This window comes from Cebus imitator, unplaced genomic scaffold (genome assembly GCF_001604975.1).
Source record: "Cebus imitator isolate Cc_AM_T3 unplaced genomic scaffold, Cebus_imitator-1.0 Scaffold129, whole genome shotgun sequence".
In the NCBI taxonomy this organism is placed as follows: Eukaryota; Metazoa; Chordata; class Mammalia; order Primates; family Cebidae; genus Cebus; species Cebus imitator.
Genome location: NW_016107444.1, coordinates 2,522,222 through 2,532,575, shown reverse-complemented (window position 1 = coordinate 2,532,575; position 10,354 = coordinate 2,522,222). Strand labels below are relative to the sequence as shown.

Genomic DNA, 10,354 nt, shown 5'->3' with positions numbered 1-10,354 from the left:
AGATCCCATCTCCCTGCTGTGTGGGTAGCTTAGTAACGGTTCCCCACCTGTCATGTGTGTCACTGAGGCTAGCTTCATCCAAGATAAATAGCTCCTTCAACTCGCCCAGAGAGAAGTGGCGCTCTACGTCCTGCTCCTCATCCACCACGCAGCTGCTCAGTGCCTTCTTGTGGCTCTGACGCTGGAAGATCTTCTCCTCAATGGTGCCTGCCTGGGGAAGAGGGGGTGGGGAATATCGAGGGATACTGCGCTTAGCCATAAAAAGTGTACAGTAAAACCAAGGGGTTGAAACTACAGCTACCCAAGAGAAGGGGAGATAAATAAAAAGTATGAGTCCTGGAACATTATCTCTACCCAGCTGAGGCCCATTTTCCCAGTCTGTCTTCTGAGAACATGACTTACGAATGGTCTGCCCACCCACGCTATTTTCTGTATTAATGAAGGGTCCCAGGGCCTGGCTAAATCCCTTCAGGGTAAATTGAGGTTTGTCTGCTGCAGCTTCAGATTTCCATACCAAGCCCAACTCTTAATTCATTCAATTAATACCATTTGGGTATCTTCTATGCCAGACCTTATGCTGACATTAGGATACAAAGAAGAATCATATATATCCCCTATCCTTGAGCTCCCAGAATAGTGAGAAAGATACATTTAAACAGTTGATACAATGATAGAAATCTGTACAGGATAACTAGGAGCCCATAAGGATGGTAGAGTAGAACAGTCTTGAAAACTTGAAACTCCATCCTTGAGCGTAATGTTGAAAATGAATAGATGGTTTGTAAGAAAAGACATAAGGGAAGGCATCCCCAGCACAGGAACGAAGGAATACTACTGGCCTATTGGAGGACTGTGAGGAGTTCAGACTAACTAGAAGTTGGTGGGAATATGGTAAGAGCTGAGACTGAGCAATCAGCAGAGGTCACATTAAAAAACCTTGGATGCCATGCTGAAGGCCTTGGTCTTGTCTTTGAAGTAATGAAAAGTAAAATCAAAATTTTTGGAAAGCTCCTCTGGAAGCAGTATGTGAATGATGGGTTGGGATAAGACAGAAGTAAACAATTAGGAAGCTGCTGCAATATCCAAGTGACAGATGACCATGACCTCAGGAGGGCATGAAAAGCAGGGTTAGATTAAGGAAATTTCAAGAATTTAAAAATCAGTGAAAACCGGTGGGAATTTGGTTGTTAGGAGAAAAGAATAGTCCAGTAAGATTATTCCCAGTTTTAGGTTTGGTGGATAGTGGAGCCAGGTGTGGTGGCTCATGCCTTTAATCCCAGCACTTGGGAAGACCAAAATGGGAGGATCGCTTGAGTCCAGATGTTCAAGATCAGCCTAGGCAACATAACAGAACTCCGTCTCTACAAAAAATAAAAAAATTATCCAGGTATGGAGGCACACATCTGTAGCCCCAGCTATTCAGGGGGCTGAGGTGGGAGCTTGAAACTGCAGTGAGCCGTGATCATGCCTCTGTACTCCAGCTTAGGTAACAGAACGAAACTGTCTCAATCAATCAGAAGGGGAATGAGTTTAGTCATAATGCTTCTAAAGTGCCCATTAGAAATCTAAGTGAAAATGTAGATTAAGTGATAGAAATAGAGGTTTAGAGCTCAGGTAAGAGATCTGGGTTAAAATTTTATAGTTAGAGATTTGCCAGTATAAAAAGTGTGTACAATCAGAGGTGGAAGAATCGAAGTAGAGTTTCCAAAGACAAGAGAAAAAAAATTTTTTTTTTTTTGAGACAGGATCCTGTTCTGTCACCCAGGCTAGAGTGGCACAATCCTAACTCACTACAGCCTTGAACTCCTGGCTTCAAGTGATCCTCCTGCACCCGTCATAGAAGAGCATTTTAAGGGATTATTAGTCAACAGTGTGAGATACACAAAGGAAACGTCAATAGTCTCCTGTTTTGGCAATTAGGAAGTCAGTAGTATATTTGAAGGTAGGTTCAGTGGTATAAGAAGTCTGACAAATGAGCAGAAAGAAGGTAGGAAATTTGAGAGAAACGGTAGATGTTGAAATGGTCAAAGGAAATGAAATATGGCCACCTCAAAAAAGACAACATGAATTTATGGTAGTACCAACCTGTAAAAGCAAAGTAGCAGGTGTAGAAGCTGAAAACAGCTCAAATAATCCAACTGGAACAGGTACTGGGAAAAGAGTAGCTGAAAGGATGCACAGTAAGGGCTGGGCTAAATAAAGAAGGAAGTCAAGCCAGATGAGTGGGAGAGTTGGAAGGGGAGAGACTGCAGGAATATTAGGCTGAAGCAGATACAGCAGGTATGTAGAAACTAGGAGGACAAGAAGTCAGAGTAGAATGACAGTTATTAAAGTTTTGGGTACTAACAAGTTCCACAGTGTGACCTTAGGAATAATTAGATGCAGAGGAGTTGAGATGAGGTCAGGGAAATATGAAGGTCAGAGTGCTGGATAACCACATGGTCCTTGACATCAGCCAGTATGATTGCTGGATTTGGGAAAGGAATGAAGGCTGAGCTGGTGTCCAAAGTCATCAATGAATTAGGAATATAGCAGAGGATAGAGAATTGCAGCAAGGAAGAAAAGAGGGTAGTCAAGTTCAACGATATAAGCTTAAAGAGAGGAACTGTGGGATGGATGGTCTGAAGTAGATAATTGATAACTTGGAGAATGCAAATAGGACAGGGGATGAGAGAAGACTACAAGGCCAGTGACACAGCAGAAATCAGGTATGACGGAAGCAGGTATGCTGTGAAAAGGATGTACTGAACACGTGTCCAGATGGCACAGTAAGAATGATTTGAGGGAATGGGGTGCAGAGAAGGGGAGGGAGAACAGAAGAATAAAAGATTCACTTCTGGGCCCATCGCTTGGCTACTGCTAGAGGCAGAAAGGCCAAAGAGAGGCACTAAGAAACAAGATGGTCCTGAAGGTCTTGTTCCATGACCCACCCCTACTATGACTACTATCACTATCCTTACAGACAGTAGGCGGTAGATATAGCAAGTCTTCTTTTGACCGTCTCGCCAGACCCGGGCCATGGCTTGTTCATCATTGGCTGGGTTCCAGTCAGGGTCAAACATGACCAGCCGGTTAGCCCCAATGAGATTGAGGCCACAGCCCCCAGCTTTGCTGCTCAGCATGAAGACAAAGTCGGGGCTCTGGAAAGAGAGGAAACAGGAGAAAAGGAACCTCTTATAGCCTAAACTGGGATCCTGCTCAGCCCAACCAACTCCTCTCAATGCCTCTATACTACTCAGTACCAATTGTGAAAACCACCAGTTTGTCTGCTCACCAGCCAATTTCCGAACCCACAAAGTCAGTTTCCAGCCCAGCCCATCACCAACCAGCCAAACCCTACTATATCCACTGGGGGACAGCGGGGCGGGGGGTGGGGTGCGGAGTCAAGGTAACCCCTTATAGCTTCTCTATCAATCCTTAATTCTGATGATACTGCATCGGTGATGTGGGGACAGCTGATGTGCATTTACCGATGGACTATTGAAGCGTTCTACAACCTTGGCTCGCTTCTTAATGGACATCGTGCCATCCAGGCGGACATATAAGTACCTGAAGGGGGATCCGAGACCCAAGAAAATAAAGCTTCAGTGATTAGGGGAAAAAAAATTTTTAAATGAAAAATTTTTTTAAAAGACCCAAGAAGAAAGCAGAGCCCCTTGGAGCCAGAGCTACTATAGGGACTGCTTAAGGCTCTAAACTCCCAAAGGCAGGGACAGGGAACTAGAGACAAGGAATGTGTCCTAAAGGAATACCTGAGGGACTCAGGGATCTTGTACTTGGAGAGAGATCTGGGGCCATCGCAGCAATAAGGGAAGATATCTTCAGGGAAATCCTTTATGTGCCCACATCTTGGCCCACATCCACAAATCAGAACTAGAGGGGAAGTAGGGGAGGGGTACATCCCCCTTTGGCATCTGGTTAGACTCTTCCCTACCTTCGGGCCCGGCACAGCTTCTCAAAGAGATCCAAAGTCTGGGTGTAATTCGACACCAGCACTACTTTGTCACTGCTTCGGCTTCGGGTCACTGCCAGAATATAATCCAGGACCAGCATCTTACCTGGGAAGAACAGCAACCAACAGTCCCCTACTGGCTATTGCAATGGCCCACAGTTCTTACTCTTGATATCCTGCCTTGAAACAGGACAGTCCTAGCACAAAGACAATCTCCCACCCTTCACCTAGAGAAGCCCAAATACTGGTAGGTAAAGGGTCACCTGACAGCTGGGGCTCCAGGGCCTTAGAGCTGTAACCAGGAGGAAAGAGGTCCAAGGCACCCTCAAAGCCATCCTCCTCTTCCACACACTTATCATAGATTAGAGCTGGATCTGGGGGAAAACAAAAGAAAATCCAGTTACTTTGCTTTCTGAAGTTTCGACTTCAGTGTTCACTAGAGCTCCCTCTAGAAGCCTGCCCCAGAAAGCCTTCCTCAACATCAGACTTGTTTGATCTTCATCCTACCAAATTCCAACAGGATACAGTCAGTGCCATCTGGGATGATGGATGGACAGACACTAGTATGTTCTCCCAACAAGAAGGGAGCTATAACAGAGCAGGCAAGGTTTGTTATTTTTCCTCCTGCCCAACATTGTATATGAGCATGTGTACATGCAAGCATTCACAAACACAGTTGACATATCCCAGGTCATCAAGCACAGGCTGGACAGAAGATGAGCTCAATTTCCCAAAGCAAAGAGTCTGGTAAACAGAGTCCACAGTGCAGGGTTCATGTCTTGGGTAGGGTTGAAATCACATGTGGCCTCTATGAGGATGACTGGACAAGTTTTAGGGTCACCAGGCCACTACAGGAACATATCCTTCCTTGCTCACTCTCACAGAGGACACCAGGACACAAGCTCAACTCACGATTACAAAGCTTCTTTAGTGAGGTGATGGAAGAAAGGGAAGACACACTCATCTTGCCCTCATGCAATTCTTCTGCCGGCTTCGCTTGTCTCAGAAACCTCTTATATAACTCAGTCTGAAGGGGTGTCAGCCTGAAAAAGGCAGCTAGGTCAGTGGAAAAAGCTAGACCATGCTCCTACGCTCTGAAAACACCTTGAGAGCCTAGCCATGCTTCAGGAGCTCAGCTCTGACCTACTCACTCCACATCTTTCAGTTGAGTTCAGTACCTACAACAAACGACCTGCTCAATCTTCACAGGCAGATATTTGGAAAGGATATCAGATGTCCTCCTTATCAGGCATCTAGAGAAAACAGGATAAAAAGGCAAGAGGCTGATAAAATTGCTGTGCTAAGTACTGGAATCAAAGCTACCACCCAAAGGACCAAGACTAGCCATCTTTTACAGTATCAAATGTCAGAGACTCGGCCAGGCCTGGTGGCTAATGCCTGTAATCCCAGCACTTTGGAAGGCCAAGGCAGCCAGATAACCTGAGGTCAGGAGTTCAAAACCAGCCTGGCCAACGTGGGGAAATCCCGTCTCTACTAAAAATGCAAAAATTAGCCGGGCATGCTGGAAGGTGCCTATAAACCTGGCTACTCAGGAGGCTGAGGCAGGAGAATCACTTGAACCCAGCAAGCAAAGGCTGTAGTGAGCCAAGATCGTACCATTGCACTCCAGCCTGGGCAACAAGAGCGAGACTCCGTCTCAAAAACAAAGAATGTCAGAGACTCATCAGACCTATGTCAAACGTCTGTATCAGGGTTTCAGTTGTGGAAACAGAGACCTTCCAAAATGCTAGCTTAGACAGACAGCAGTTTCTCTTCCTCTTCAATAGCCTAGTCTTCAAGAGAAGACTAAGGCTTCCCATTGAGACAGGAACACTAGCAAGAAAAGCAGGCTGCAAACTACAAAGTCCTTGAGGGAGTTTCTGCTTGCATTTGTCCAAATGCCCACTGCTACATGGCCCCAGGCTAAATGAAATTAAGCATAGACCGCCTGGGAAGACGAGGAAAGATAGGAATCAGGTACCTAGAAGCAGATCTTAAGAAAACACCAATTCTTCTTCCTGCCATCTAAATTTTTTATTTTTGAGACAGTCTCGCTCTGTCACCCAGGCTGGGGTGCAGTGGCGAATCTGAGCTCACTGCAACCTTCGCTTCAAACTCCTTACCTCAAGTGACTCACGCGCCTCAGCTTCCTAAAGTCCTGGGATTATAGGCATGAGCCACAATGCCCAGCCTGCCATCTAAAATTGGTAGGGAGAGGTAACTGGGTAGTCAGGCAGTTGTTGAGAAGGGCAGGAGAACTCTTTAGAATGTAACCTATCAAGTGTGCATACTACCTCTGAATAAAGGAGTCCAGAATGTGCCTACCCCTTGGGTTATGTATTTTTTCCCATGAAAAAAATAAGGCCTCTGGCTGGGCACAGTGGTTTGCGCCTGTAATCCCAGCACTTTGGGAGGCCAAGGCGGGCAGATCACAAGGTCAGGAGTTCAAGATCAGCCTGGCCAACATGTTGAAACCCCATCTTTACTAAAAAAAAAAAAAAAAAATTAGCTGGGCATGGTGGTGGGCGCCTGTAGTCTCAGCTACTTCAGAGGCTTGAGGCAAGAGAATTGCTTGAATCCAGGAGGCAGAGATGGTAGTGAGCCGAGACCACACCACTGTATTCCAGCCTGGGAGACAGAGCAAGACTCCACCTCAAGAAAAACAAACAAAAACAAAAAAAACTCCTCTTAGCCTGGGAGCCACAGCCATCTTTCAGATCTTCTACCTGTCACAGAATGACTACGGGCCCTGGGAAAAGCCTAATGCTTCGGGTCTGAGACCAAACTGACAGGAAGCTTCTGAAATACTAGTAATGCTCCAAAGTATACTTTGCTCACAAAGTCCAGCAGCATCAGAGAAGAGCTTCCTCAGCAGGTTGGTAAACAGACCAAAACCAGACCACAGAGCCTAGGCCAGAAAGCAAGCAGGCACTTGGCTTCCAAGACTCCTTCATTCATTCAATGGCCATAGTTAGGACACAGATCCCACTCCCTTCCTAGAATCCCAGTCTTTGAGGGCTCTAGACAAGCAAATTCCCCAAAGGATTGGCCACGGATGGTCTGGGAGGCAATTCTAATGACTTAGCTTGAGGTTATTACCTATTCACAATGCTGGTGAGCTCCCGCAGCCGCTCCTCTCCTAGCTGCCTGTCTGCCTCACTAGCAGCAGCGTCTCGACCCTTCAAAATTGGCAATTCAAAATGCTTCTTGAATTCTTGGGCAGTCCCTAAACACAGGAAAGAGGGAAAATGGAAGCATGTTGGAAAGGAATGATCTTCCCATGGCCAGAGATGGAAGGCTACCTTCTTACCAACCAGCCTTCCTATCAAGAACAAAGCTAACCAAAATATAGGCCAATTTCTGTTTAACAGATCAGAGAGGTTATCAAAGCAGTGAAGACTTGAAAGGCCAAATAGTGAGATGATAGATTAAAATCCAAATATATAATTACTTAAAATGGATTGAAACGATAAACATGGCCAGAGTGGAGTCTTGCTCTGTCACCAAGGCTGGAGTGCAGTGGCACGATCTCAGCTCACTGCAACCTCCATCTCCTGGATTCAAGCAATTCTCCTGCCTTAGCTTCCTGAGTAGCTGGGATTACTGGTACCTGCCTCCATGCCCAGCTAATTTTTGTATTTTTAGTAGAGATGGGGTTTTACTATGTTGGCCAGGTTGGTCTCAAACTCCTGACCTCAAGATCCACCCACTTTGGCCTCCCAGAGTGCTGGGTTTACAGGCTTAAGCCAATGCGCCCAACTGATTCTTTTTTTTTTTTTTTTTTGACAGGGTTCTTTCCCTGCCCCCCAGGCTGGAGTGCAGTGGGGCAATCATGCTCACCATAGCCTCAACCTTCCAAGTAGCTGGGACTATAGGCACATGCCACCACAGTCAGCTAACTTTTGTATTTTTTTGTAGAGATGAGGTTTTGTCATGTTTCCCAGGCTAGTCTTGAACTTCTGGGCTCAAGGTACCCTCCTGCCTTGGCCTCCCAAAATGCTGGGATTACAGTTGTGAGCCACTGTACCCGGCCACATTGAGAGAAATTAAAGATAACCTATAGGAGTTCAAGACCAGCCTGGCCAACATGGTCAAACCCCATTTCTACTAAAGATACAAAAAATTAGCCAGGCATGGTAGTGCCTATAATTCCAGCTACTTGGAAGGCTGAGGCAGGAAAATCACTTGAACCCGGGAGGCAGAGGTTGCAGTAGCCGAGATCACGCCATTGCACTTCAGCCTGGGAGACGGGGCGAAACTCCATCTCAAAAAAAAAATAAATAAATAAAAATAAAGATGACCTAAACAAGTAGAGAGACAGATCATATTAATATATTGGAAGGTTCCTTATTATAAAATTGAAAGATCTTCCAGAATTTATCTACGGATTCAATACAGCCCCATTGAAATTCAATTAGGGTTTTTTTTTTGGGTATGGCAGGCAGTAAGGGTATAAATTGAAAAGTTGATTCTGAAATTTACATGAGAATGCAAAGGGTCGAGAATAGCTAGGACAATGTTAAAGAATAAGAATACAGTTGGAGGCTGGGCAGATTGCTTGAGCTCAAGAGTTCAAGACTAGCCTTGGCAACATGGCAAAACCCCACCTCTACCCAAAATACAAAAATTAGCCAAGCATTATGGCACACGCCTGTTGTCCCAGCTACTCAGAAGGCTGAGGCAAGAGAATCACTAGAGCCTGGAAGCTGAAGCTGAGTGAGCCATGATCTCACCACTGCATTCTGGCCTGGGTGACAAAGCAAGACCCTGTGTCAAAGTTTAAAATATATGTGTGTGTGTGTGTGTGTATAGTTAGAATATTTACACTAATGGATATTAAGACTTATTAGGCCACAGTAAATAAAGCAGAGAAGTACTGACACAAGGAGACAAACAGACCAGAGGAATAGAATAGAGTCCATAAATACAGCAACACATGTATGAACATCTGATTTATGAAGAAGGTAGCACTGCAAAGCAATGGGGAAAGAACAGTGTTTTCAATATATAATGCTGGCTGAACCAGATATCCAAACGGAAAAAGATGGAGGCCAGGCACAGGGGTTCATGCCTGTAATTAGAGCAGTTCAGGAGGCTGACACAAGAGAATCATTTGAGCTCAGGAATTCAAGACCAGCCTGAGGAACATAGTGAGACCCCATCTCTACAGTTAGTGAAGGGTAGTGGCATGTACCTGTAGTCCCAGCTACTCAGGAGGCTGAGGTGGGAGGATCGCTTAAGCCCAGGAAGTTGAGGCTGCAGTGAGCTATGATTGCAACACTGTACTCCAGCCTGGGCAACAGAGACCTTGTCTCAACAAACAAAACAAAACCAGCAAATAAATTTAGTGTACTCATAACATGAAATATATGCAATTATGAAAATGGACAAACTACTGCTACACATAATGTGAACAAACTTTATAAACATAATGTTGAACAAAAGAAACCAGATGTAAAAGGATTTTTACTATATGATTTAATTTATATAAATTCAAAAATAGGCAAAACCAACTTATAGTGACAGGAAAGAGTTTTCTTCTGGAGTGAAAGGAGAGGGCAGGGATTAGAAAAGGGGCTGCTGAGACAGTGTTAGTAATTGATGTGATGGTGGTTATACAAGTATGTTCACTTGGTCATAATCTTGCCACTCAGCAGGTTCTCTGCCTAAAGTGATTTCTCTTGAGCACTACCAAGTTGGGGTGGCACTAACACACCCTTTCACAAATATATGTGTGATTGCCAGGGTATGTGGGGGAGGAATGAGGAGTTTTTAATTATTATTTTAGAGACAGGGCCTTGCTCTTCTGGCCAGGCTAGAGTGCGGTGGCATGATCACAGCCTCCTAAGTAGCTAGGACCACCAGCACACACCACCACACTCAGCTAATTTTCTTATTTTGTAGAGATGAGGTCTCACTATGTTGCCCAGACTAGTCTTGAACTTCTGGCCTCAAGTGATCTTCCCACCCCAGCCTCCCAAAGCACTGGGAAGAGGGGAGGGGAGAGAAGTTACAGGGTAGATTTCCAGTTTAGCAAATAGAAAAAAAAATTTGAAGATGGATGATGGCAATGGTTGCATAACACGAATGTACTTAATACCACTGAATTATTACATTTAAAAATGGTTAAAATGATTTTTAAAAAACACACATCTCAGGCCGGGCGCGGTGGCTCAAGCCTGTAATCCCAGCACTTTGGGAGGCTGAGGCGGGTGGATCACGAGGTCAAGAGATCGAGAGCATCCTGGTCAACATGGTGAAACCCCGTCTCTACTAAAAATACAAAAAATTAGCTAGGCGTGGTGGTGCGTGCCTGTAATCCCAGCTACTCAGGAGGCTGAGGCAGGAGAATTGCCTGAACCCAGGAGGCGGAGGTTGCGGTGAGCCGAGATTGCGCCATTG

The 10,354-nt window shown here is 45.2% G+C and overlaps 1 protein-coding gene across 3 annotated transcripts in view; it reads right to left on the bottom strand.

The window, feature by feature from the left end:
* The window catches only part of RAD54L (RAD54 like), a 29,878-nt gene that overhangs the window by 437 nt on the left and 19,087 nt on the right, over positions 1-10,354 (bottom strand). For 2 of the 3 annotated variants that reach the window (XM_017540890.2, XM_037742891.1), the window contains exons 10-17: positions 7,052-7,178; positions 5,131-5,205; positions 4,865-4,995; positions 4,216-4,326; positions 3,935-4,058; positions 3,471-3,549; positions 2,961-3,140; positions 48-211 (exon numbers count right to left, since the gene is read on the bottom strand). In XM_017540890.2, coding sequence (XP_017396379.1) covers positions 48-211; positions 2,961-3,140; positions 3,471-3,549; positions 3,935-4,058; positions 4,216-4,326; positions 4,865-4,995; positions 5,131-5,205; positions 7,052-7,178 — 991 coding nt within the window. The remainder of the gene's footprint in view (positions 1-47; positions 212-2,960; positions 3,141-3,470; positions 3,550-3,934; positions 4,059-4,215; positions 4,327-4,864; positions 4,996-5,130; positions 5,206-7,051; positions 7,179-10,354) is intronic. The other variant, XM_017540891.2, reaches the window with a different exon arrangement.